This window comes from Microtus oregoni, unplaced genomic scaffold (genome assembly GCF_018167655.1).
Source record: "Microtus oregoni isolate MIOR12 unplaced genomic scaffold, Mior012 000011F_ref0000422, whole genome shotgun sequence".
NCBI classification, from domain to species: domain Eukaryota; kingdom Metazoa; phylum Chordata; class Mammalia; order Rodentia; family Cricetidae; genus Microtus; species Microtus oregoni.
Window position 1 is genome coordinate 10,990,092 of NW_024543070.1, and position 27,963 is coordinate 11,018,054.

At 41.7% G+C, this 27,963-nt stretch overlaps 1 protein-coding gene across 3 annotated transcripts in view; it reads left to right on the top strand.

The window, feature by feature from the left end:
* LOC121453293 (janus kinase and microtubule-interacting protein 2) overlaps nucleotides 1-27,963 on the top strand; it is a 148,114-nt gene that overhangs the window by 105,234 nt on the left and 14,917 nt on the right. For 2 of the 3 annotated variants that reach the window (XM_041659947.1, XM_041659948.1), the window contains 16 exons: nucleotides 1,763-1,972; nucleotides 3,940-4,038; nucleotides 7,271-7,417; nucleotides 7,955-8,095; nucleotides 10,078-10,134; nucleotides 11,007-11,126; nucleotides 12,495-12,623; nucleotides 14,245-14,328; nucleotides 15,008-15,070; nucleotides 18,548-18,646; nucleotides 19,742-19,840; nucleotides 20,635-20,688; nucleotides 21,426-21,491; nucleotides 23,538-23,606; nucleotides 26,024-26,101; nucleotides 27,576-27,779. In XM_041659947.1, the coding sequence (XP_041515881.1) occupies nucleotides 1,763-1,972; nucleotides 3,940-4,038; nucleotides 7,271-7,417; nucleotides 7,955-8,095; nucleotides 10,078-10,134; nucleotides 11,007-11,126; nucleotides 12,495-12,623; nucleotides 14,245-14,328; nucleotides 15,008-15,070; nucleotides 18,548-18,646; nucleotides 19,742-19,840; nucleotides 20,635-20,688; nucleotides 21,426-21,491; nucleotides 23,538-23,606; nucleotides 26,024-26,101; nucleotides 27,576-27,779 (1,719 nt within the window). The remainder of the gene's footprint in view (nucleotides 1-1,762; nucleotides 1,973-3,939; nucleotides 4,039-7,270; nucleotides 7,418-7,954; nucleotides 8,096-10,077; nucleotides 10,135-11,006; nucleotides 11,127-12,494; nucleotides 12,624-14,244; nucleotides 14,329-15,007; nucleotides 15,071-18,547; nucleotides 18,647-19,741; nucleotides 19,841-20,634; nucleotides 20,689-21,425; nucleotides 21,492-23,537; nucleotides 23,607-26,023; nucleotides 26,102-27,575; nucleotides 27,780-27,963) is intronic. The other variant, XM_041659949.1, reaches the window with a different exon arrangement.

Genomic DNA, 27,963 nt, shown 5'->3' on the forward strand with positions numbered 1-27,963 from the left:
TAAAGTATCAAGACTTCATCATTCCCAAGGCAGGGGACAATGACCAAATACTGAACCTTTCAGGGTCTCCCCTGGTACCTGGTGATCATGGAACCTACTGAGCACGACATTCTTAGAAAATGAAATAACTTGCATAACTATAGTGCTTCCAAAACTGTAAGGATGAGACGTTTTCATTTATAATACTAGCGATGGTAAGGATAACTCCAAGAGGGTGTTAATCAGCTGGTAGCCTAGCACCTGTCACTAACTAGAAGGCATCACCAGCAACCAGGAAGGGGCAGTTTGTGAGCCGTATCAAACTTCAGCAAACATTGTGTATATCAACTCTGAAAAATGAATGAGCACTCAGTTTAACACACCTCAGCCATCTTCAAGGAGTAGGAAAATGTGACTGATATTCTCTCGCAAATCAACAGGACACTATCACAAGGGTCATCAGTTAGCAGGTGATGTTACAGGACAGTGCAGACATTAGTGCAGTGGTCTCCCAAAGTTAACCTAAAATTTAGTCACGTGACCTAGAGAGTCAGTAGCCTGGCATTAGCATGTGTAAAGCAAGGGACTGCACGAGCAGGTGATTCTATGATCTCCTCCTTATCTAAAGTGCACAGCAAAGAAACACGCTAAGTGAGTCATTAAATATGAGAAAGGAGAATGACGTTTGTGCTGAATGTCTTTTCCTATTTCCATTTTAAGTAACCACATAGAATGTATTGAAATGGGACAAAAGGTTCCACCCCGTGTCATGGTTACAGACATTCATTTCATGTATGGTATATTTCTCATCTAAGGACAGCAAACTGATTCCAGCCCAGTGGAACTCTAATCCACTGATACCTGTGCCTTCAAGTGAAAATTAATACATTTGAAGCCACTTCTAAGCTTCACAGAAATGAGTGCTGAAATCAATAACTATATGCTACAGATTTACAAGGAAACATTTTGACTAAAATTAACAGGCATTTTTAATCCCTATTTGCCGAAATCTCGGTGGAGACCTCCAATTGCCATGCGCCGCTTCCCCGTGTCTGCGCTCTGTGCGCTGGCACTCAGTTCGCGAGCTTCGGGCAAGGGGGCTGGAGGTTAAAATACACAAACACACACCAACAGAGAGATAGCAACACGGGTCTTCCTTGAATTTCCCAAGAATGCCCCCTTTATTGTGATCGGGGGCCACGCCCCAGCCAAACCCACCAGAAACCACTCTCCTGCCATCAGGAACTCCTGAAGGGTCTCGTGCTCAGAGCAGCTGTAGGCACTCAGATCAGGGGATTACAAGAAATTCAGGATCTGGGTCTCACTGCTCCCAACACCTATTCTAGTCCCACTGATGCTTTTCCAACAGTAATGGTAGAATGATTGCTAAGGCTAGCAGCCTTGAAGTGTGGGAAGGAAAGGAAAGGCCACACAACAGGAATTATTGGAAGAACCCCCTCCAGATGCCACCAAAATTGACACTTACTAGAAAATCAGTAGACCAGTACTAAGAAGCCTGCAGTTTCTCCAGTTGCAAATTATTGGCTATTAGTATCAATCAGTAATAATTTATTGGTCCCCTAGAAACAGTGGAATATTCTGGATTTATCTTTCTTAAAGCTAGTGATCCATTTTAAATGTTACCTTTCCTAACCCTCCCAGACCATTTCAAGCACTCTAGGGAAGGACAACACCTTCCATCATCACAAGATGAGGACTTCCCCTAGTGAAAATGGGACTTATGTATGGCATAGTGAAATGTCCTGGGTCTCGTTTAATTCAGATGGATGAAATCAAAGCCAAGGACAGGATCATCTTTTCCCTGGAGAAGGAACTGGAGACTCAGACAGGCTATGTACAGAAACTGCAGCTGCAGAAGGAGGCTTTGGATGAGCAGCTCTTCTTGGTCAAGGAGGCCGAGTGTAACATGAGCAGCCCGAAGAGGGAGATTCCAGGAAGGGCGGGAGATGGCTCCGAACACTGCAGCAGCCCGGTGAGTCCATTCGAGTTGAGGTTTAACAACTCCGGAGTCATCTTTTATTTAGCGATCAAGTTCTGCTTTCTCACTTAAGCTATTTTCCTGTTTATAAGAACAGAGAAATCAATTCTCCCTCTGACTATAAAACCAGCAAATATCCTGGGAACTAAGTGGGCCGTACTTCATTAGCAGATCACGTGAGAGCTGTAGGTGTCTTTGACTCTTGCTCAGAATTTTTCAGCCTAGTGATAGCTATCAAACTTGAATCTATTATAAGAGCCATAAGTTAAATGATAATTTTCGCCTGTTGCCAAGATTGGTATTTTCCCTATCTGTGAACAATTGGATTGGAAACTGACCAAAGACTGTTATCATGTACAGTGGTTGGGTGTGTGCCTTTAAGAAAGACGGAATCATCTATAGCCAGAGCACAAAAGCCTCCAGTCTGAATGAACTTGCCACTTACCTCACTATATTGTCATCATCTTATATGAGAAATCATTGTCAGAGGTACAATGAGAGACTTAAGTTGGCCTGTAGTATGCTATCAAATGATTTATCTTCAAAAATAAGATGAAAACATATTAATTAGGAACAAAAATGAGTCCCAAAGTATTACTTAGAACAAAGTAGTGAATAGCTCATGAATTGATTTCCAGGACATGGACACACCCTAGTAGTGGTGGGAAGTATATACTGATCTAAGATGTAGCACATAAAAAGTTAAGTTCTTCTTTTAATACCTATATGCAATATAGCATAATTTCCAAAAAAAAAAACACACCAGACTTTAGAAGTTAGACCCCTCTTGGTTCAAATTCATTAGCCGAGTGGCTTTATGCAAACCTCTTTCCTGTTCAGTATCCTTATCTGCAAGGTGCAGGTCATGGTGGTTTCTGCAAGACTGCTCTCTGAATTAGACGACACTATACAGAGAAGGTAGAGTATTGTGTTTAGTACATGGCTAGCCTTCACAGATTTGATTGCTGCTATCCACCATAAGACCTGGGTAAATGCAGATCCACCCCAAGTTTAGCTTGCCCTGATGTGTCATCTGGGATATGATGACTCCGGGACTCAGGACATGTGAAACTGTCTATCAACAGTGAACCACTCTGAAAATGAAAAGAGTAACAGCATTGCAGGCATATAACCAGCGTAGGCATACAGCACGGGATTAAGCTGTAACCGCTGTGTGGAAGGTGGTTCATAACAACTGTTATGCCATGCAAAATATTTTCTTCTAAATTATATTTTACACCCCGCCTTTCACACGTGAAGGTAATATATGTTCCCTCACAATGACATTTTTGCTTCTAGAGTATAGAAAAATTCAGAAAACCCTGTGTCTACTTCCTAAACTGCCCCCTCCATGACTAAGTATAATAACAGACAGTTGTCTGTGTCATAGGAAGCAATGGACATTTGTGACACAAGGATATTCCCTGACTTCACACTCACCTTGGTCACAATGCAAACAGCTCTCCTGAAAACTGTTTCAGCCGGGCTGGAGAGATGGCTAAGAAGTTAAGAGCACTGACTGCTCTTCCAGAGGTCCTGAGTTCAATTCCCAGTAATTACATGGTGGCTCACAACCATTTGTAATGAGATCTGGTGCCCTCTTCTGGACTGCCGCAGACATGCAGACAGAATACTGTATACATACTTAATAAATCTAAAAAAAAAAAACAAAAAACAAAAAACCCCCAAAAACCTGTTTCAACCAATCGTCACATTTCATGCCACAGTCTGGGTTCTGCCTGCCACGTGGAATTCATTTGTGATTTTAACCATGCTTAGTATTCAACCCAGCAAAAATGTTGGGAGTTAGAAAGGGTAACTCATTTTTTCTTAGTAAAAGAACATTTATCTGTTACTTCCTGGGCCAAATTGCAAGAAAGGACATTATTGCTTTCATGAATAGTATTCTAGGCTTTGAAAAGTAATATTTAAGAGATGCTCATTTTAATTCTCATGCGTAGGATTTGAGAAGAAATCAAAAGAGAATAGCTGAATTGAATGCCACTATAAGAAAGTTAGAAGATAGGAACACCTTGCTTGGAGATGAACGGAATGAGTTGGTAAGTTGTAGGCAAACTGTTTCGATCGTGTGTTTTGTTGGATGTTAGGCTATGAAAGAATGCTTTATGTTGCCAATTAACAATGGCGCCACTCTGGTTTCTGTACAGATATCCACCATAATAAGTTTAAAAACATAATTGCATATTATGTCTGTGTTCCTGGCTTCTTTGGCTCAGTAGTTTGCCTGTGAGGATCTCCTTTGAGCTGTGTGAAATTGTTTTCTTTCCTTACTCTACAGCATCCAGTTAACATTATTGCAATACATGCAGCTATTCTTCTGGAACATTTTTTGGAGTTTCTAAGCACATTTAGGCTGTTTAGACGGGGACTGCTAGGTATCGGTGATGAAGAAAAGTGCCTCTTCCCCCTGGACATAGGAATTCGGATCCTGCAATGTGGTCAGTTGAAATCTGAGGTTGCTCCAACACTTTATGTTCTCAGTGCCAATGCAGGAGGACCTCAGTGTTTCCATATCTTTGCCAACATTCACAGATAATCATTCCCTTTCACCATTTGGTCATGAGGTGTATTCTTCTTTGTTTTGATTTTATCTTTTCTAAGGAGTTTGGGGGAGCTGTCAAATATCTGCTGGCCTGCTGGTCTTCCGGTACAATCTGTCCTCAGCATTTTGTTCTTTCTCCATTCTGCATTATTTTCTTAATAACTTTAGAACATTTTGAAATTAGAAATTTAGACATAATGCTCTGTAGCTTATATTTTGATGAAGTTGTTTATGTAAAAGTAATTTTAGCCTTTCCCTGAATTTGGGGCCATTGTTTCTCTTGAAATCTTATTTTTTGGACAACTCTCACAAGTTTGGAGTGTTATCATGTATTGCTATTTCATAAATAATATCATGCAACTTGTTCTGAAAAGTGTATTGCTCATTTTCTAAACTTCTAGAGATTTTTCTAATCATCTTCTGTTATTAGTTACTTCATAACATTTGCCACACTTTGCAACATTTTGTTGCCATGGAAGTATTACAATATTCTTTCTGACCATAGCACAGGGTCAGCATATTCACTTGCTGTCTATTGCTATGCTAAAACACCATGACCAAAAGCCATTTGAGTAGGAAAGGGCTTATTTGCTTTATATGTTCTGTTCAGTCCACTGTGAAGGGAAGTCGAGGTAGGAAATCAAACAGGGACTGGGGAAGAATGGTGCTAACCTGCTTGCTGCCCATGCCTTGCTAAGTTTGTTCTCATATACACCCTGGGACCATTTACCAGGAGTCAATACTGCTCTCAGGGTACTGGGTCCTCCCACACGAATCATTAATCAAGAAAATGTCTCCCTGGCTTGTCTATAGGCCAGTATCCGGGGGACATTTTCTCAATTGAGGTTCCCTCTTCTCAGGTGACCCTAGTTTGTGTTGAGCTGGCAAAAACTAACCAGTCCAGTCACTTTAGAAATATGCCATATTCCCGGGAGAGGAAGAAGTGCTGTGCATCTTCAGTTAAGTTTTCCTTCATTTGTTGCCTTGTTTTAAATTTTCTATATAGTTCTAATATTTTTGTCTGCTTATTTCTCTCAACAAATATGCCTCTTCTTAGCTTTGTCCATTTTTCCTTATACATATTTAAATTTATGTTACTTGATAGGCATAAGTTAATATTTGATAATGGCTTTAGCATATCGACCCTTTACGATTATAAAATTCTTTCTTTCCTTGACCTCAGGTCTCTCTGTTATTAGTTAAACTATAGCAGGGCTTCATAGAGTCTACACGAGCCTCTGTTTATTCATATATATGCATACGTGTATTCATGATGGACCATACATATACAATTTCAGTCTCTCTCATCTATGAAGGCATGTCCTTTTGAGGAAGCACTCTGTTGGGTGCTTTGGAACTGTTGCGATTGGATGCTGTGCTACAATTGGACAGTTCTTTCCCTTCATGCTTATGTGCATTTCCTGTGAACTGTATGAGGAGACTCAACTACTGAAAACACAGAGCATTAACTTCCAGAAGAGATCAATATCTCAATAATAAGCCCAGTGAATAATTTCTCTTTATACGTACTCAAAATTTAATATTCTTGATTCAGACACCAAAACTGAAAAGATGTTGTGCCAGATTATTTATTAAAAGTAAATCCCATGTTTTTGACATCACCATAAAACTGTAGTTCTCATACTGAGATTAGGATGGGGCTGGGGAAGTGCTAAGAATTACAAAGTCTTGTTTGTTGTTTTCAATCATAGGCAGTTTTCTCCTTCCTCAGTATCTCCCCAAATCATAGATTTCCACGGAAGGAGTGATGGTCTTTGAAATCTTCTGATAAAAAGAATGAGCTGATCATTACAAATTCAACATAGAAATCTAATCCGTCTATATAGCTTGACCTATAATACATCAACTAAGCAGAAGTGTTTTGAAAATGAAAGGAAGGGCTGCTGCTGATTACAAGACAACATTCGTACATTTAGCTTCTAAATGAAAGGCAACTTGGTCATCATATGTCATCATCACAGCTGGCAGGGTGTTACTGTCATCAGCAGGACAAGGGGCAGGGATGCTGCTCAGCATCCTGTGAAATATAGAACAGGTCCTGTGACAGCAACAGAAAAACACATGCCTTCGTGAGGAGATTTCAGTAAGACCTTTGAAGGAGGCAGTGCCATTGCAGAGAATGAGGCTTGGAACCAGATTCCAATGACCATGAACTTCAATTGTGCTTCTATCTGCTGCTGAGCCACTGAGAGGTCCTTGCTGGATCAGGAAGTGGGTTCAGACCTGCATGGGTAAACGAGGTGAGGGAAGTGAATGGGAGCAAAGAGAACTTTGGGCTTTTCCTGGCCACTTTCAGAAGCAGCAGGAGCATCTGTGGCGCCTCTGTTAAGGTAGCAGACAGGACTGTGTTGAAAAGGCTCTAGAGCCAGGCCTTGTGGCTCATGGTTTTTAATCACAGTACTGGGAAGACTAAAGCCAGAGGAGTCTGCCTGTTCCATGCTTGTTAGTTCTACATAGTAAGTTCTGAGTCTACTAGACCTCCATAGCAATTCCTTCTAAAAAGAAGGAAGTGGGGGAGGGAGGAGAAGAGAATAATCATTAAATGAAACTAAAAAAAATATTGGCTGGCTAAATGGAGGATGGGAATGTAGTGATCAGTCTTGGAACAGGTCAGGTAATTGAAGGGTGCTTTCCCTCTTTAACACGTGGCCCCTCCTGCCCTACTTTCCTCAGGACACAAAAATCCATTTTATCTTATTTATTTCCAGTTAAAACGTGTGCGGGAAACAGAAAAGCAATGCAAACCTCTCCTGGAAAGGAACAAGTGCCTCGCCAAGAGAAACGATGAGCTGATGGTGTCTTTGCAGCGCATGGAGGAGAAACTGAAAGCCGTAACCAAGGAGAACTCAGAAATGGTGTGTATCGCAGACGCTGCAGAAGCCGCTGCTTCCTCCTCTGGGGCCCATGACCTAGTGGGTTGTTCTGAGGTTGTTTCTCATATGCTACTTAGACTTCCCCTTGAAGAAGCAAGGAAAGCAAGAGAAGGGGATACACTCACTCTTCAAACACTTACATGTGGAGAAGCAAAGCCTCAGTGTGGCTCCTACACCACAGTAATATGGAGGGGGTTCATGCCTGCCTTTTAGCTTGCTTGATAGCTGGGAAATCAATATCGTGGCTTGTATTATATATGGATGACTGATATGATCATACATTCCTGAAAAGACTTCCAAGATAAACTGACTATAGAAATGTCCAAAACATTGCCAAGGACTTCAATGTGTTATAGCAGATAAAATGTACTTCAGGGTTTTAGTTGGTAAATATAAAGGTCTGTCACCAAGAGGGGACAGGATTCAAATTAGCTGGGACACAATTTTTACAAATTTACCAATTACTAAAATTGGGGATCTTTGAGGTTTCCACTTGTAATTTCTTCTTCTCCAATTTAGAGAGAAAAAATAACATCTCACCCACCCTTAAAGAAACTGAAGTCTTTGAATGACCTTGACCAAGCTAATGAAGAACAAGAGACAGAGTTTCTGAAACTGCAGGTCATAGAGCAACAGAACATCATTGACGAGCTCACAAGGGTAGGTGTACCCATCTGCAAAGCCCTAGCCATTTTCAAGGACGAGGAGCCAACACCCAACACATCAGGAAACCCTTCATTATTTTGGATTAACTCCAAATGCCCGTATTCAGGTGTGCAGCATGTAATTATGAACAAGAAACTCTAGCCCAAAACGTTTATATTATTAAACTGATTTACACCTTCCATTCTAACCATTTGCCAACTAGTCTAGAAGCATGAATATGAGCCTCATTAAGGGACTTTTCAGAGCCATTGTTAGGTAAGTATACAGGGTAGATCTGGGGATCTTATAGTTGCTTTACACTGTCAGTCTCCTGAGCCTCGGCAATTCAATTTTCTGCCTACAAAAACAGGACCATATACTCCTTGTTTCTAACACCTAATCAGCACATAGCACATAGATACAATCTGTTAAAGGCTTTGTGAATGAAGAAAAGCATCAGAATTCTGTAATAGAGCAGGAATTGCAGTCTACACTTTATGGATAGATACTTCAGTTCCTGTTGACTAGGTCCTATTTGTATCTGATTCAGGTTACTATTGACAGCATAGTAGGATACGACCTCTTGAAGCCTTCAGGCTTCTTCTTCGCCTCTCTGTCTTTATTCTGAGAATGGTATCTTTATTTCTTTTTATTTCAAGAATAATCCAAAGCCTGTAGATTTGAACTAATCATAGGGGTGGGGGTGGGGGCTGTTACACAATAATCTCCAGAATAGGTGAACTTTGTTTCACTGCCATTGGAAGTGAAAGAGTCTACTTCTGTTTGCAATTACTTGCTACTCTCCCTTTAAAAATTGTCCACTGTTGTTGGATGGTGGTGCGCACCTTAAATCCCAGCACTCAGGAGGTAGAGGTAGGTGGATCTTTGTGAGTTCAAGGCCACCATGGTCCACAAAGTTAGTTACAGGACAACCAACAACCAGGACTCTTCCACAGAGAAATCCTGTCTTGAAAAAATTCATCCATTGTTCATATATAATTTGCACCTTTTAGATTAAGAGAATATACAATGTGTAATTTTTTTTAAGTTTTAGCTATAGTGAGGATCCACAATCAAAATATTTTATATATAAAGACAAAAAGTAAAGTCTAAATGCCAATGTTTTAAATTATATTCAAACGTAAGCTGAAGCTTGGGATTCTCATTTCTACCTTGATAACTCTTGTATCTCATGGAGTCACTGGACTAGGGACATACTGACTTTGAAACCCTCAAATTAAGCTGTAGATTTCCTATTGATCAGGTAGCTCCATCTGGCCCAAATTTGCAGTAAAAATATAAAGTCCTTAATGCATAAATCCCAAGTTGTCCCAGTAGCTAGAGCTATGCTCACACCTTACAGGTCGCAAAGTTGCTCACAGTTCGTAGGTATTCACCAAGATTCTCAGAAAACCACAGCCGTGTCTCCTTCAAATAAGCCAAAAGCAAAACCAAGTGACCCCAACAGAGTAGGTGCTCCACTTCCTGCCCCATCCTCACTCAAACTAATCAAGGGACACCTGCCTATGCTAAGAGATGACAAGATGTAAAAAATAAATGTATATTCTAACTAGAAACAATATTTTCTCACACAAATGCAACATAATTGTGGGCATCGGAGAACACAACTACTCATATGGCCCCCTGTTTTCAGGTCTAAAATGAAGGAACCCAGAACACTTCCTGATTATATGGCAGGAAAATTATAATATACATACTCCAAAAATATTGACAAGTCATGTCCAAACACCACCAAATTTGTAAAATAAAATCATTCTTCAAATAAAAATATATAATCTCTCAGGGGAACACAGCCATCTCTTTGAAAAACAAAACAAAAGGCCACAGATAGCTCAGCCAGTGAATTCTATTGCCTGGATCCGTCCTCAGAGGCTCTCTTGGATCTGATGCCCTCTGTAGGCAGAAGGAAGAGATAACAAAACTCTTGAGAGATGTGCGACAACCTTTGATCTGAAAAGTCCTTCTCTGTTTTCTAGGATCGAGAAAAACTCATCCGTAGGAGAAAGCACAGGAGAAGCTCAAAGCCAATCAAGGTAATGAGGAAACTTTTATCGGGCATTTGCCACCAAGAGCCAGGAAGGGAAGGCGTTCCAAGGAACCTTCCTGCAAAGACGTGATAGATCAGATGGTCTTGAACTGTGGCAAACCACGAGAACTACTTGTTTTTGATTTGTTTTTTAAAAAAATAATCTCTTGACATTTCTTAGTCTGAAAAATGACTGTGTTGTTGTGCCGTAACCTGAAAAGCTATGACTTCCTCTAAAAGGAAAGCCAGTGGGTTTAATATTAGAAGGTTTTTCTGACAAGTGTGTGGGTTACATCCTAAGAACATGTAAGAGATATACATGATCAATATCTTCCATTGAATCATATTAGTTTATGATATCTGTCTATAATTGATTGATGTGTTTGCATTATTATCATCTGGGAAGTGTTGATAATGACCTCAGTACACCATTACTTTTATAGCCCCTACAATGCATAGCTCATTGTTTTGATTTCTGTGTTCGTTTTTTACCATGCATGTCACTTGGGTTGGATGTGGGACTGGAAAACTAGAGTGAAGACCCCATGACCTCCTTAACATGGATGCCTCCATTTTCCAAACCCCTTAGGCCAATTTTAAATACTTAAAAGAGCACAATGTATTGACTCATCATGACAGAAGTTAATGTAACCAGATTATGATGGCTTTAGAAGACAGCCAAATAGTCACACACTTTTTTTAAGTGTGTCAGAAGTGAAAAACATGGGCAAGAGATGGATTGGCATTGTGTTCCTGCTTAGTGTTTATACTTCACCAAAGAACTGCTCATCTGTATCTGTCACAGTGAATGGAGCTTGGATATGACATTCTTCGCTGATTTTAGTTATGTTAGTAAGTTTATACTTTCTCTCCACTTAGAGGCCTGTTTTGGATCCATTCATTGGCTATGACGAGGACTCCATGGATTCAGAAACATCATCCATGGCCTCCTTTAGAACGGACAGGACCCCTGCCACTCCCGATGATGACTTAGATGAAGTAAGCTTTTTCTTTCCTCTGGTCCTGTACAATATTGTCACCAAATCTTTCCTCTAAGGGGAAGGAAAAACACAAGCTGATCTTGTGAACATGACCAGTCTTTAGATCTTGCTCCACTTTGACATCTCTTGAAAGTAAGCGTCATCTATGACATGGAATCTCTCTAGAGATGTCTCAATCATTCTCTGTGGCTCTGTAATTTGCTTACTCACCTCACAGTAAAAGTGACTTCCCAAAGATCTTCAGCTGTGGAAGGCTTGAAAGGAAGAGCAAGTCCAAGAGGCTTCTAGATTCAGTGTAAAGCAGTGTCTAATTAAACTCCTTGTTCTGTGGTCCACCATCTTCAGAACTATCCAGAGGTTTCAGCTCCACTGAACACAACTACCAAGTCAGGATCAGGGGAATGAAACCACTCAGTCTACACTATTTTTTTATAGAGTTATACGTAATGCTAGCTGTCCCCAGACCCCTTAGACAGCTAAAGATGAGCATAAACTTCTGATCCTCTTGCCTCTACCTTCCAAGTTCTGAGATTTCAGGTGACACCACAACTCCTCCATATGTGTGTGTGTGTGTGTGTGTGTGTGTGTGTGTGTGTACATGTATATATTATGTGTATGTATATATAATTCTGGGAAGTGAAGCAGGCCTTTGTGTATGCCAGGCAATTACTTTCCCAACTAAACTTCATTCGTACCTCCTCATTCCACATTTTTTTTTTTGTTTTTTTCGAGACAGGGTTTCTCTGTAGCTTTGGTGCCTATCCCGGAACTAGCTCTTGTAGACCACGCTGGCCTCGAACTCCCAGAGATCCGCCTGCCTCTGCCTCCCGAGTGCTGGGATTAAAGGCGTGTGCCACCACTGCCCGGCTCTCATTCCACATTTTTGAACAATTCTCTGGTGATAGTTGAATTATGCCCCAAACCTAAGTACTGGGGCTGAGAGGGAGTGTCATGATTTAGTAGGGATGAACTTTAACCACAAACTAATGATCTATTTATGTCTCTGAATGAATGGAAAGAAATGAGAGTAAAGCTTTAAGAATCCTTGCCTGAAATTTAGATCCAAACTTTGGGTATTACTTCTTAGTTTGGATCTAAAATTGGGTATTATTCAAGATCAAATGGGAAGAGATCATTATTGTAAAAATTAATAACCATTTCTTTCATTAAAATAATGTCTTACATATTTTCCACCATCTATCTTGAACATAGTCTGTATTCACATTTTCACTTATAATTCAGAATTAAAAATAAAATCAAATAAATCTTTTCTTTACAAAAGTAGACAAATGTCACTGTTGACACAGAACATAAAACACAAACATAACATAATTACTTTTGGACTTTTTGCATTTCAACCCTCCAGAGTCTAGCTGCTGAAGAATCTGAGTTACGATTTCGACAATTAACAAAAGAATACCAAGCCCTCCAAAGAGCATATGCCCTCTTGCAGGAGCAGACTGGAGGCATCATAGATGCTGAAAGAGAAGCCAAGGTAAGTGTGGACCTGCAAGAGGGCCTGGAATCCACTTGCAGAGGTTGCATCATTAAAGCACCAAGGACATTAAAATGTCAGCAACACAGCCTTCTCTGTGCCCTTTTGTCCTCTGAGGCTTTTGTTTTTTATTAAATCCTAACCAATTTCACATCCAAACACAGATCAATGCTTTTGTTCCTTTAAAGACAGCTGAGTGTGTGTTTCTTATTTTCACTTCTTGAGAACTTAAATTGTCTAACCCATGTTGGATTTTAATGATCCGTTTTATTAAGTTCTTTGCTTAAAAATAATAGTTATTTTGTTTTTTCAAAAGTACTGATTAAGCCACTTTCTTTTCTTAATTAAAAAGTGTAAAACATTACATCTACATCTCACTAAGAATTTCACAGACGATGTTCGAATGAGCCCTTGTGTCAGCTCCTAAGTCAGATGCTTCTGTAAGAGAATTTAAGACCAAAAATATTAATGGACCTGCGCATTACAGGTCACACAGCTAGGTGTGGTAAAACTTGAATTACTGTTCCAGTATTACTGGATCTACTTTCTAGAATGTCATGATTGTCAGTTATAAGAATTTCTTCAAAAGAAGGAAAGACAGGAAGAAAGAAAGAAAGTTATTTATTCATTCATTCAGCCAAAGTTAAATTAGTTACCCGGGGTCCTGATGCTAGGGCTTGAGCCCAGCCTTTAAGCTGCAGAGTTGGGGCCACCTAAAAAACTTTAGCAAGTTGCCTTATGGACTTTGGTAAGAGCCAAGAAGGAGCACATCTCTGCAGTGGTGTTGCTCCACTTTTCTTTCTGAAGGAATCACACGATGCTGGGAGATGCCACAGCAACCACTCTTAGTCATTTACAAGATAGATTGGCACTCTTCTTTTCTACAAGTACCTATTTTTAAGTGGTAGTGTGCGCACGCACACACCCAGACACACACACACCCAGACACACACACACACACACACACATACACACATGGTGATAAATACTAAAGACTAAACTTTGATTTGAAGCAGACAGGCCAGCTATTATCAGAAAGAGATGTTCATGTATTTTCTTCAATACTATCATATTTGAGGTTTTCACTGTCAGTATCTGTTAACCCTTCATACTGCAGAGGATAGATAGATAGATGATAGATAGATAGATAGATAGATAGATAGATAGATAGAGATGTACATGTACTATTATAAAACGTAAAATAAAAAGTTTTCAACTTAGATTTAGTTACCAGAGCAGAAAGTTGGCTCTGAAAGAAACAGTCATACTCGGAGAGGAAAATAAGACTTATTTCTCCTCAGAAAAGAAGTTCATTTAAATAGATCAGCAGTGAGTTACCATAAAGGGTTTTAAAAAAAGGGATGTCACCGGGCCAGAGGTGAAGTCAAGGTGGAGTCTGGAGTGTGATGGGTATCCACCATCCTTTAGTGGCTGCTGGAGAGCGTGAATGTTCATGGGATGACAAATGGGACCATAAGGACGTTTGTCAAGACTCTAGATCTTCTTGGATTGTAAAGGCAACTTAGAGGAATAACCCTCCCCCACACAAACGAATCTGCTGAGCACTAGTGAAGGGCATGGCCATGTCACTCATTGAACTCTGGACTTTTGATCTCCCCAGGCACAAGAGCAGCTCCAGGCAGAGGTGCAAAGATACAAGGCCAAAATCGAAGATCTGGAGGCAACGCTAGCTCAGAAGGGGCAGGTAGGTGCTCGGTTGCTAGCTTTTCTGCAGCTGGTTCAGGCTGCCTCTCCTCCGGCTCACCTTATGCATGGGCCACACCCAGGACATGGCTTGGCTAACCACAGTGACCTTTCTCAAACTGTGTCAGAATGTAAACCATTCCTGTCCCCATTGCTATCCTCTCAGAGTGCAAACCCAGCCACAGCGGTGAGTGAAGTTGGGTAAGAGAGAGACCAGAGGAAGGGGCGCCCAGATGGACGTGGCCTAGAGCAGTCACCAACTGCTAAGGCAGAGCTTCCCTCCCCAAGCTGTGTTCTTTGCCTCCGTGCTCCATATATGGTTCTGCATTTTAATGTTTTCCATTCATATGTATCGAGCCCGTGTGCATTCTGACCTGTTTCACTTTTTTTTTGCCTGTGTGGTCACTTCTGAGTCCCCAGAAGGCTGGTCCTGGATTATTCAGACTGGAAAAGGTAGCGATAGTAAGAGACGATGGAACCAGGGCTAAATTGTCCCGGCAATTCTGGCCCCAGAATTCTTGAAAACATAGCCGGCAAGGGTGGGCATCATTTGCCAGAACCAGTTACTCTGTGCAGGCAAACTGGGTGGGAAGAACACGGCTCTGGCCGGCTGGTTTGAGCACACAGATTCCTTCGTGGCCCTCTGAAATGCTGACTGCGCGATATTCTTTGTCAAACAGGACTCACACTGGGTAGAAGATAAACAACTTTTCATTAAGAGAAACCAGGAGCTTTTAGAAAAGGTATGTTGGGCGCGCACCATCCTAGTGGGGCAGAGGAGAGAACGATGATCCAGGAGCAGCAGGGGGTGCTCTCAGGAGTGGCACAGGGGCCAGGGAAGGGGAGGCTTTCCCACCGCTGCTCTGTCCTCTGCTGCGTGCTCGACCGCATCCCATCCCTCCCTGCCATCACCATCAGTGAAGTGGCGCTCGTGCATGGCTGCAGACCTGTGAGGGCGTGATTCCTGTGCCCCAGCGATGTGTAAACCACATATATGTACTGTATATATGCTGTGTGCTGTGTGCGTGTTGATGATGTGTGAGTGCACACATGTGCCCATGAGCATCTCCTGTGTGGTTGTTCACCCACCTCCCCCCTAAAAAAAGAAATCTCACTGCACATGTTGTTTCGTGTGAGAAAGTGACCGAATATGTCTGTGCTCTGACTCTCACAGACTATATTCTCACTTTTAGACATATTTGCTGAGCTTGGCTTTTTCTTTTCTTTTACTTTTTTTTTTTATTGTTGTTGTTGCTGCTGGTCTTTGTGTGTTTGTTTGTTTGATTTTCGAGACAGGGTTTCTCTGTAGCTTTTGGTTCCTGTCCTGGAACTAGCACTTGTAGAGCAGGCTGGTCTCGAACTCACAGAGATCCGCCTGCCTCTGCCTCCCAAGTGCTGGGATTAAAGGCGTGTGCCACCACTGCCCAGCTTCTTTTCTTTTACTTATTAAAGGAAGAGATTGATGTTTTAGGGGCATCCAAAACAAAAAATACCAAGTCTAGGAAACTGGTCAACAAACTAAGATATGATTCTAACCAATAGACATAATTAACCCCAGGCTTTTGATCTGAGGTAATTTAACATCGTAGAACATTTCAAGGTTAAAGGTTCCTTCGGTGCATTCTTTCTGCAGTCTAATTAGAGATTTCAAACAGAATCTTACCCTTGACAGAAACTGACTTTAAAGCTTTTGAACACAGAAGAATTTTTCTGCTGGTCAATTCAAAATTATTTCCACATTATTCTCCTCAATCTTTTCTCTCATTGATAGCTAGTAAAAATTTACCACTATGTCCTCGTCAGAGTGGGACGGAAAAGCTGTCTGCTTTCCTCTAGTTTGACAGGGCTAGTGCATCCTGTCTTTCTGAAGATGTAGCAGGACTGAGGTACGGAGGTGGCCAGTACCCAAAATTCAGACCTCAAGGTTTCTATAAAGAAATGTGGCGTGGGGCGGGGGGGTTGCTAGCACAAGTGGCTTGCTACTCAAATGGCTGACATAGGAAGGTGTCCCGAGGCTACACAGGGAGTTCAAGGCTAGTCTGGGCAACTTAGTGAGATTGTTTTGGAAGAAAAAAAAAGAAAAAACAAGGATTCAGTGGTAGTGATAGCACACCTAAAGCTCTGTGTTCAATCCCTGATACACACAAGTAAAAAGTGAAATAGAGACACAAGGAGAGACAAGAAAAGTCACTCATAGCAATAAATTGAAATCGGTAAGCAACTGTTCTGATTGTATCAGTAGCCACCAGATCCGGTGATCTCCTCCAATACCGGATCGCAGATCCAGTGATAAGATTCTAAGAAGGATACCCCCCTTTATGATCTGAGTGAATTCATAAAAAAAAAAAAAAAAACCTGAAATTTCATTAGACTACAGATGTCCAAGATAAGGTCCTGGAGAGCTGACTCAGCAGTTAGGAACATTTGCTCTTCTTCTAGAGGACCAGCGTTCAAGTCTAGCACCTACAGTGCTTGTAACTCCAACTCCAAGGGATACAATAGCCTCTTCTGGCCTCTTGTGCTACTCACGCCCATATTAGTGTGCACATGTGTGTGTGTGCATGAGGTGGGAAGAGTACAGGAACACAGAGAGAGACAGACAGAAAGACAGAGAAGTTGATAGGGTGCATGGTGAAACAAAACCCTTGTTGATCCCATCAGAAAATGCCATATGTCACATAGCTCCTCCCCATTGCTCTGCTGCTGCTATCCGCTAGTCCCAGAGATGTCCCAGGATGGGTTGTTATGGTCCTTTATCAGCACCTGATTCCAGTGTGCTTTCTGGTTTCCTTTCGTCTCTTGATATAAATATATATATATATTTTTTGGCAAAAAGAATTTTTTGAGTTATGTCTTCTATATCAAAATCAGAAACACACACACACACAGCAAAAGAAATCACACACACCAAATATTTTATTTTCAATTATTTGTTTTGGAAAATAAGATCCACTCTAAAATGAAAGCTCCTGTGTTTGTATTGCTACATTTAAGCTGTTAAACTGCCACTGTGTGGAATGATTCCTTCATAGTTAGAGACAGAGAAGGCAGTGCATAAAGACCATCGGGTTTCCTCAAATGCACAGGGGTCTCAGCCGTGATCCCTGCCTGAAGGGAAGCACATTGGTGCACATCTGACTTCACCCCATGTCTCACGCTTCATCAGATTGTACAGGGTGCCCTTGAGAAGGTCATAAAGGACAATAGTGTGGCGCTGGGTACCTATAGTCCCCATAGAAACACTAAAGCCAGAGGATCACTGGGGACCAAGAGTTTGAAGCCAGGCTGATCCACGCAGAGAGACCCTGTCTTAGAAAACAAACCAATTTGGTAGCAACTAAAAAAAAAAAAAAAAAACAGCAAACAGCTCAACAGGACAGCAGGGAAAGAGGTGCCATTTCTGAGTGTTTAGACTGACTTGGCATTCGGCGAAGTGAATGATCTCCTCTGTAGTAAAGAAGATAGAGGAGTGGTTTCCAGGTGGGTGAGGATCAAAGCTCCTGGATTCATAGTGTAGATCAGGACTTCTAGATTGTGTGTGTGTGTGTGTGTGTGTGTGTGTGTGTGTGTGTGTGTGCATGTTCGCATATGCCTGTGTAGAAAAGACACTAATACCATTTGAAGCCGATTGATCAAGTGTTGGGCAGTCTTCTAAGGTTGGAATTCCATATAGTGGAGTCTCGCATCACTCTGTTCAGCAATTATAATTCTTAGTTTTGTGTGTATGAGCTGTTTAAAGCTATTAGTTTGTATTTCAGAATTCCTACAAAAGTATATATCAAATCTTGTCACCATACAAAAGATTGTTAGAGGTGATAGGCATAATTTAGTTAGATTGTAGCCATAAATATCTATAATTATAAGCTGTAAATTGGTAGTCAAATTATCCCTGGGATAGCTGGTATTTTCAGAGATAAGCATGTCATCCTTATATCTGTTTCCAGCACACTGTGTCTGACCCGTAGGGGACATGTGAGTGTTTCAGATTCACTGACTACAGAAGCCCTAGCCTTCATACTCAGAAAAAGACTCTTCTTGACATTTGTCTTTGTGCCTCCCAAAATTACCTGAAAGATGGTTACAAGAAAAGCCAACCCTACCGTAACCCCTGTCACGGTCCAGAGCAAATCCCACTCACTGAGCGCATGAAGGTCATCCCTGCTTGCTTTACCAAGGTGCTCCTTGCTGTACTCGCCTAACTCCAGGGTTTGCTTTATCAGATAGAGAAACAGGAAGCAGAGAACCACCGGCTACAGCAGGAACTACAGGACGCCCGAGACCAGAATGAACTACTGGAGTTTCGCAACCTAGAGCTAGAAGTAAGGAAACGCTGCCGCTAACGATGCTGTGATCGTGACATGGACCCGGGCCTGAACTAGGCATTTCAGAGTCATGCTGTCATTCAGACCACAGAATTAGCTCAGGATTTTGCAGTTGTGACAATTGAGGCTAAATACCTTAGAACTGTTGCCCACGCCATGTGACTGGTGATGATAAATCTTGAGGAAGCTTAGAACTGTTCTGATGGTGACTGCTCTTCCAACAGCTGCGTGACTGACTTAGGAAGTACCTAGTTTCCTGGGGACAAACTTAAGGTGGTGGTTTCAGAGGATTTGTTTCTTAAATAAAACACAACACGGGGCTGGAGAGATGGCTCAGTGGTTAAGAGCTTTGCCTGCTTTCCCAAAGGTCCTGAGTTCAATTCCCAGCAACCACATGTGCTCACAACCATCTGGAATGAGATTTGGTGCCCTCTTCTGGCCTGCAGTGATACATGCAGGCAGAACACTGAATACATAATAAATAAATACATCATAAATAAATAAATAAAACACATCATGCCACATTTTCATTGTATTCTACAAAATCCGACAGAGGTTCTGGGTGCTGGCAGATTCCTCTGACTTTTCTGTTGCTTCGCTAGTGATCTTTGTCTCGAGGTTGTTTCAGATTAGGTCTAGAGGTAAAGTCAGTAATCAGTATGCCCCAGTGGAGACGAGGGAGTTATCCCCGCAGCCTATATATCTCGCCCATAAAGAATGGGAGGATCAGATGTGCAGAGGCTGTTTGCCAGCACAAACCTTCAGAGCCGGCCCACCCTAGGATATCTGGGGGGAATACATATTCATAGTATTGAAATTGCACCTCCGCTTTCCACATCTCCCTGAACAAGAATCTTCAAGGATGGATGACACCATCTATAAATTTTCTCCCGTGTTTGTAATTGACTGACTGCTTAATTCTCTTCAATCCATTAGGCCTGTACATCTTGAGTTTAATTTTTTTTCTCTTTTGGTTAAATGACACATTGATAAACCGCTGAGACAGTATAAAGGGACAACTGGCTTAGTGTTTAATCCGTTACCGCTTCTCTTCTCTTCTTTCCTTTTTTTATTTTTCATATATTTTTCGAGGAGAGAGAAAGGAGATCCCCTCCATTTAATCTACAAATTCACCCCTTCTCAGACGGCGTGAGTGCCCTGCAGATCTACTGCATGAAAGAAGGCGTGAAGGTAGGCAGACAGACGCTGGGTCCTCTGTGTGTGCAGACGTTAGGAAAATGGAACTGGGAAAGGAACGGCTGCTCGTGGTCACTCTGTGTGTCAGTCCCTAGGTACAGGGCAAAAATAGTCACACATCTCTTGGAAGTCAATAGGACATGAAAGAAATGTTTGACAGAGGTATAAAGGGTAATGGCAAGAACAGAAGTGGGGCATTTAGATCAGAGTAACATAAGGGATGGTGTAGGATCGGAATATGTAGTAAAATAAATGGTATTAATTACCTCGGCAAAATATAATTAAACCATGTGCTTCAAGAAACACCATTCAAGTCAACTAGATAGAACAAGTCACCTGAGTCTCTTCCTTCTTCCCAGATGCTACGGAATTCAATGCCATGAGATTTTTGAGTGAGATGAGACTTCTAATGTCCCGTTCTTGCTGCTTTTGATAGATTAAATTGAAGGAGGGTCTTAGTTCTTTAGGAGGTGCTTAGGCCTTATAAAGTGACACCTACACGATCAAATGTGGTTCTTTCTTTAGCACTTAGCAGAACACATTTTACATGCTAAGGTTGAGATAGTGTGGCGCTATTCCCCACAGAGTAGATTGCCTGGAGGGCCTCCTAAAAGACATGAGGACTTTCTCCTGAGGGACACCTGGGGTGCCTCCTGCTGTGTCTGGTTGGCCATTTTACCTCCTGCATGGCTCTTTCTGCTTCCACTCTGAGCTGCCCAGTGTACCTGCATCTGTGCCCTTGTCTCTGCCGCATCTGTGCCTGACCTGAAGTCTCCTTGATTTTGCAGGATGTCAACATCCCTGATCTCATAAAGCAGCTTGACATCCTGGGCGATAATGGGGTAAGTAACACACCAATTACGTGTGACAAAGGTGTGGACTGGCTGGCCTGCACAAAGTCAAGGAATACTTGGCTCTGTGCCAAGTGTAAGCCACTAGCGAGTCAGACAGCATGTCTGCCTAAGCATGTACCTCCTCACAGAGAATCCCACATGCCACAACAGCCATGGGTACGGCCGGAAGGTCACTGTAGAAAGGAGATGTGGCCGAGGATTCAGGTTGGCATGCAGACCACATCTGCAGTGATTACAGCCAATTACTGTCTGACTGGCGCTCACAGGCAGCCAGTGTAAAATTAATCAGCCAGGCATTCGGAAAGACGGCTAAACACTGGGGTTGTTGGCAGCCCTATAAAATGAAGCAGGAGGCTATATTTTTTTTTTCTTCCTTCTTAGCAGCTCGCTCTGAGCAGGGCCAAGGGCTGTTAATTCAGGGGCAGCACCACTCATAGCGGTGCGCCATTTTCCCTTTGAAAATGAGAAGCAGTGAAATCTTGTCAGAACTACTGTTAAGGGGACAGCTCCTCCTTAGTGCTGGCTTCCCTAGCGTGACTGTAATGAGGTGTGCATAGAGTCACACCAAGCACGAGACTTTGCACCGGACTCTTCGTGAGGAATTGTTAGCAGCCAGAGTACGCAGAAGCTATTTGCACACAGGCCGCGTTCACGGCACACACGTTTTCCATGGTGCACCCGTCACAAGCATTTTCACCTTATTGATCTTCTTTGGTCTTTTCCAGAACTTGAGGAACGAGGAACAGGTGGCCATAATTCAGGCCAGCACTGTGCTGTCGCTGGCGGAGAAGGTAACGAACAAAGCTGGCATTTCTAATCACCCAGGGTTAGGCTTGGTGTCTGAGAGCAAGAGAGTGCACCACCTGCTCTGAGCACCTGATTTGGCATTACTGAATATGTGATTGATGAGATTTGACCCAGGAGAGTGAGACCAGGCAGAAGTGTATAGACCACTGTGGGATGGGGGGATTTTATTTTTTTTTTTACATTAAAGTCACTTGCAAAATACACCATCAAAATGGAGACCCTTCTCAGTTACATCATTCAAGCAATGCCAGCGAACTGGGAAGCCAGTAAGAAGGGTTTTGTTGAAAGCTGATGAAACTGGAGTTGCTCTAGTTACAGGCTGTCCCTTTAGTGTGTGTGTGTGTGTGTGTGTGTGTGTGTGTGTGTGTGTGTACACGCGCGCGTGCGCACCTATTGTTCCTCATAGATTCTGTGGCTTGACTGCATCCCCAGCCTGAAAGCACAATACTGGTGTACTGCTGACCTCTTGTGTCTAAAGCTGGTAAATGACATGGCACACATGGATGAATAAGACACAGACTTGTTCTAGAAGCTTAAGAAATATATAACTGATTGTTTTTTTCCAATGGTGAGACCTTTGCAAATCAGCTTAGAGTCATCTCCTCCATTAAGGACTCTGCTTTGGTTCTATCCCCAGGTTGTTCTAATTGTCCCCCTTTGATCTTAAGACTATGAATCTAGACAACAGTTGCTAATTGGGAGTATGATCTTCAGCCCAAGTGTATACCTAGACAGTGAATTCCAACAGAGAAGTCCTGTATGTCTTTATATAAAAAGGGAACTGCAATGGCTTTAAGTGAGGAAGCAGAGTGGGCTCAGCACTTCATCACACACTGTAGATATCATGATTGTTTCTCCCACTTAGTGTACAGCCTCCCCACTTTCCTCCTGCAAATGGTAACTGGCCTTAGCCACACAGATCGGAGCAGGAGCCCGCACACAAGGACTGACGCTCACAATGGAATAGTTGAGGTTTGCAGTACCTGAAAATGCACAATTGGAAACAGAATCTGTTTCTCATTGAAAAGGGGGCAAAAAGAAGAGGTAGCAGAAACAATAACACATACGAAGCCATAGCTGTTGACTGAAATGTCCTTGACGGAGTTGTCGTACACATGGGCGAGACATGAGAAATTCACAGCTCTGCCACCAGAGTGTGGTCTCGGGAGCTGAGGTGGAGGAGTAGCACTGGTCATGCTGTCTCTCCAAAGGCTCTAGAATGTAGAATTGTTAGATGTGCCATGTCGTATGTCCACACTGAAGAGAAACAAAACCTCACAGCGGGACACTTTAGTGACTGTCACCTCACACAAATTTTTGAAAATTCTTTTCATTGTTATTTATACCACTTGACATATACAAATTTGCAATTCAAGGGACATCGGGCTACCTTTCAAAGCCACATAGCAAAGAAAAGCTAAAGCTGAACAGGAGGTAAGGGGGCTCCCCCACCACTCTCACAGCTATGCCTAATTACCTCCATACGGTCTAAGCCGGCATCCACCCTGATGGACACCCATTCGGATAACTGGTTGCATTAATCCATGTATGCACTATACTCATATAATAGGACCCAAAGACGCATCAAATGGTGCGTTCTGAGTGTCAAGAAACTGAGTATTTTAAAAAAGTTACATGTCATTCTTTACCACATTATAGGAATACTTTTCATATATTCAGATTTTACTTTTACTCATAACCTTGAGCTATGGGGCATGGTATTCCTTGAAATTCAATTCCCTCACTCTTTCTTTAGACTTCAGTTTCCAAGAAATCCTCCCATGGGTGTAAAACCTTTGCTACTCTTAGTCACCACCCAAGCCTTCCTTAGTAGTTGATGCGTAGTAGACATCAGAGGATATTTGTTGAATGAATGATGTGTGGGAGACGGTGGCATTAAGTCTTCACATGAGGTTTCAACTAACATCAGAGACATCAGGGGGAGACCCAGGCACTCCAGGGAATGACCCACAGAATTCATGCCATGTGTAGCATTCACACCCAATGTTTCTGTCTTCTTAACCCTTTAGTGGATACAGCAGATTGAAGGAGCAGAGGCTGCCCTGCACCAGAAGATGATGGAATTGGAAAGTGACATGGTAAGCATAAAGAGGAAAACATTATACCATAACAGAAAAGGAACGTCACTACTGCCATTTTTACCTGGCACCAGTGGAAGTTTGTAACTGCCCTACTGATCTGTGTGCAGACTTGGGGCATATGTCTCAGAAATAGCTGATAATTTCAAGCTCTCTCCCCCAAAGCATGTCGTACATTGGCAACATTTATAAAGCTGATGTTGAAAGACATTTAACTAGGTATTTTCTCTCAAGCTGAATAATTTTTTTCTGCTTTGAGTAATTAACAAGGAAAAAAAAACTACAGGCTTGATGGGTATGTCTGGTTTTAAGAATCTGTAAGCTATTTCACACCCATTAGGATAGCTGCTGTCAGAAAAACATAGAGAGTGACAGTTGTTGGCAAAGAAGTATAGAAGTTAGAACCCAGGGTACTGCCAAGGTATAAAATAATACAAATATAGAAAACAGCATGGGATTGCTTTAAAAGTCCAACAGAATTATCACATGATCCAGCAATACCACAAAGAATGGAAACTGGGATGTGGCAGGTCACTGTACACCTACTCTCATAGTGATGTTATTCAGTCGCTAAAAGGTGAATGTAGCCAAAATACCTATTGATGATTAGATGGTTGAACAAAGTATGGCATGCATATGTGTGAGTTTAGTCTAAGCAAACAAGCATCCATAGTGTCTAGTGAAAGGTACAACGTGGATGAACAGGCATGAAACCAACTATCACAAAACGACAAACACTATCATTCCATGTGTATGAGCAACTAGCGTCATAAAATTCATACAAAAGGAAGGCGCAGTATGGTTGTTAGGAGTTGAGAGAAACAAAAAACATAAGATTGTTAAAGGGGCATAGTTTCTCTTTTGCAAAATCAAAAAGTTATGGACATTGATTTCATAACAGCATGGGTGTATTTCACATACATTTATATACATAAAGTACACAAATACGCTCTTTAGTGATTAAAGTGTTAATTTTATTTCATGTGCATTTTAACACAATTTAAAATAGCATAGCTCCAAACATAGGAATTAATAGGTTGTTAACTTGCAGCATTATCTTTAATCTTATAACAAGATGTCATTTAAAAGATCGTTGTTAAAACAAGGGTAGTTGGTACCTATCAAGTCATGAACTTCTATGATAACAATAAATTGTATTTTAGAAAACTTGACAATCTTGGAGATCAAAATGTCTTATACGTAGTTCGTATTTTTACCAAGAAATTAAGATCTATAATGAAAGCACGTAAGAACTGCTTGTGATCAAAGTGACCATGGGAAGCCCCTTCAGTACTCGACTACTAATGTGGCAATCAGCCTTTACAGGGTGCTTTGGGCACTGGGACCCAGCGATAGTCAGGGAACCCCATGCAGCATTGCTGTAAGTGCTCAGAACTGAGCACAGCTGGGTTTTCAGCCTCCAATTAGCTGTAAGAGTTCTTTTCTCTTCACTTAAGCACCCACAGAAAGTATTGACTTGCATGTGGGAATAAATATCTTGTATCCCAAAGCAAAGCTTTAACTAATAATGACAAGATGGTCACACAGTGAGAGATGAACATGAACTGAGGATGTGTGAAGAAACTTCAGGTTTCTGTCTCTCAGCTCACAAGGGCTTTGCAACAGGGGCCGATAAATACTCATCAAAGGGTAGTGTGGTGGAGTCACCCTAGCTCTTTAGAATGTCCTTCATCTTTGTGTTTATTGATTTGAAGAAGTTAAGTTTCTTTATTCTACAACATCCCCGTATTAAATTTTATGACATTCTTAGAAAAACATACTGTAACAATACACAACTCTCCTCTGTGTCCTCAGGGAACTGGTGCTAGAACCCCCTGGACAGACCAAAGTCCAAGTTCTTTCTATAAAATGCCACAGCTTTGCATATAACCTATACACGACCCTTATGAACCTTAAATCATCCCTACATTGTGATTATGAATCATTCCCATTTATAATGTAACTGCTTTATAAATACTTATACTCCATGTTTCTAAGGGATGATCAAATCAAATGCCACTGTCAACAGATATTTCTTGCAAATACTTCCATCCCCCAAATACCAGTCTCTCTGGATATAAAACTGGAAAAAAACAGAAAGCCAAGTGTGCTACTCAGATAGACTTATTACTTAACAACCATGCCAACAACTGTCCTTAATCACCCACTCTTAGCCTTTAGGAGCTCCTCACGTGGTTCCTTATTATGCCCTTTCTGCTTCTTGCTATTGATTTTCACATTCTCTGTGTGAGGCTGTGAAAGCAGAACTAATTTCTTAAACGAGAACAACAGTTCTCCGAACACTAGTGATTTGTCTTGTGTGCTAGAGAAAACATTCATCTGTGTTGCTTTCATGTATCACTTTCTAATTAGCCAAGCATGCTCTCCTAATCTGTCAATGTGACCCTTCTTTATAGGAACAATTCTGCAAAATAAAAGGCTATCTGGAGGAAGAACTAGACTACAGAAAACAAGCTCTTGACCAGGCGTATATGGTAGGTATCGTAAGTGGCCAACACTGCTTGCCCATCACTCTACACAACAGACCTAACACGTCCTATCTAATCCATCATTTCATGTAGTTGGGTACACACAGCATGCATGCAGTTATTAATGGCTGCTTTGATTTTGGAAAAGAAGCCCTAAGATTGCAGCAGCTATAATATTCTTGTATTTTACACATAATTTTAATTCATTCTTAAATCAAATATATACTGTCAAGTAATATTCAGATGAAAGACATACTGAATGCTAGTGTAGATCCAAGGGGATTTTATTGAATCAAGTATCATCATCTGGCACTCTAATGTACAGAATAATAGTGGATTTCATGTGTGTTAGGCATATTTTAATTCATTTATTTTTTAAAATGGACATACAAATCACAGGTAATCCTGTTATTTCTAACTTACGTATGAGGAAAAACAAGATTTATAGAATAAAACCTTTGCTCATGTTTGTAGAAGGGTAAACTATGACACAACTCTTCCTCCAGAAACTCTCGACTAATTTAGGCCCATAAAGCAGCCACAGCAAGCAAGGCCGTGGTGGTGAGCGGACTGTGTGTGTGTGTGTGTGTGTGTGTGTGTGTGTGTGTGTGTACACACATATATCTCAAATGGGGAACTGAGAAAGACATTTGAGCAGCATTAACCTCATTCTAGCCAAAAGAAGGGGACCATGTGCTGGGAAAATGGATCAAATGCTTGCCACCCAAGCATGAAGATCTGACCCCAGCAAGATTAGTGAGCTGCAGGGTCTCTGAGGTCCCCATGTCGATAGGTACTAATGCCAACCTCTGACCTACATACACACACACATACACACACACACACGAGTGTGCATCCATGTGTATATGTACTTACACACACATTTGCATATACACACCAAGAAAACCCCAAGATTCTAGGCCATTTTTGAATCGTATTTCCCACTTTTTCAAGGAAAAAGCATAGAAACCATCACACGTCTTCAAGTACAGAGAACTGACATGTGACTAAGAGATGATGCTTTGTGTTTGAAACATCTCTTCAATTTCAAGTGCTTGTTTTCTCCTTATACTTATTCCTGAGACCACAGCCACTGTGGCATAAGATTTCAACAAGCTTCAGGGGTTGTCAAGCAGGAAGGGGACTAAGCCCATTCCGGGCTACACTGGAAAAGGGAAGAAGATGTGGAGGTGCAATCATTATTACAGAGGGACTCCTAAAAACAAGGATCCAAACAAACAGGATCCCAAGAAAGAAAACGAACTTACTTACAGAGCAACTTGTGCATTGTGTGGGTGATGTTTGTGGTGTCTCATAAAGGGAATGGCCAGAAGGAAGCCAGGCGGGAGACACTCAGAAGCTTTAAAATGCTCTGAGTCTGAGGTACCATGTTCCTGACTCATCCATCCACGCACACTCTCCCTGCATCACACCCAAATGCTCAGTCCCAAAGTCAGACTTCTCTGATTCTATTTGCCAGAGAATCCAGGAGCTAGAGGCTACCTTGTACAATGCTCTGCAGCAAGAGACGGTGATCAAGTTCGGTGAACTGTTAAGTGACAAGCAGCAGGAGGAGCTGCGGACGGCTGTTGAAAAGTTACGGCGGCAGATGCTGAGGAAGAGCAGGGAGTATGACTGTCAGATCCTCCAGGAAAGGATGGAGCTCTTACAGCAAGCACACCAGGTGAGGATCAATTCCCGCATCTCTGTAGGTCAATCCTGAGCACGTGGGACTTAGGAACAAGCACTCGATGTCAGAACAGTAGTTTCCGAGATTGTCGGCAAGCGAAATAAGTGACTCATTCCCACTATCACTCAGTACAGGGGGACAGGTTGCTAATAAAACTTGGTCTTGAGGAAAATGACAT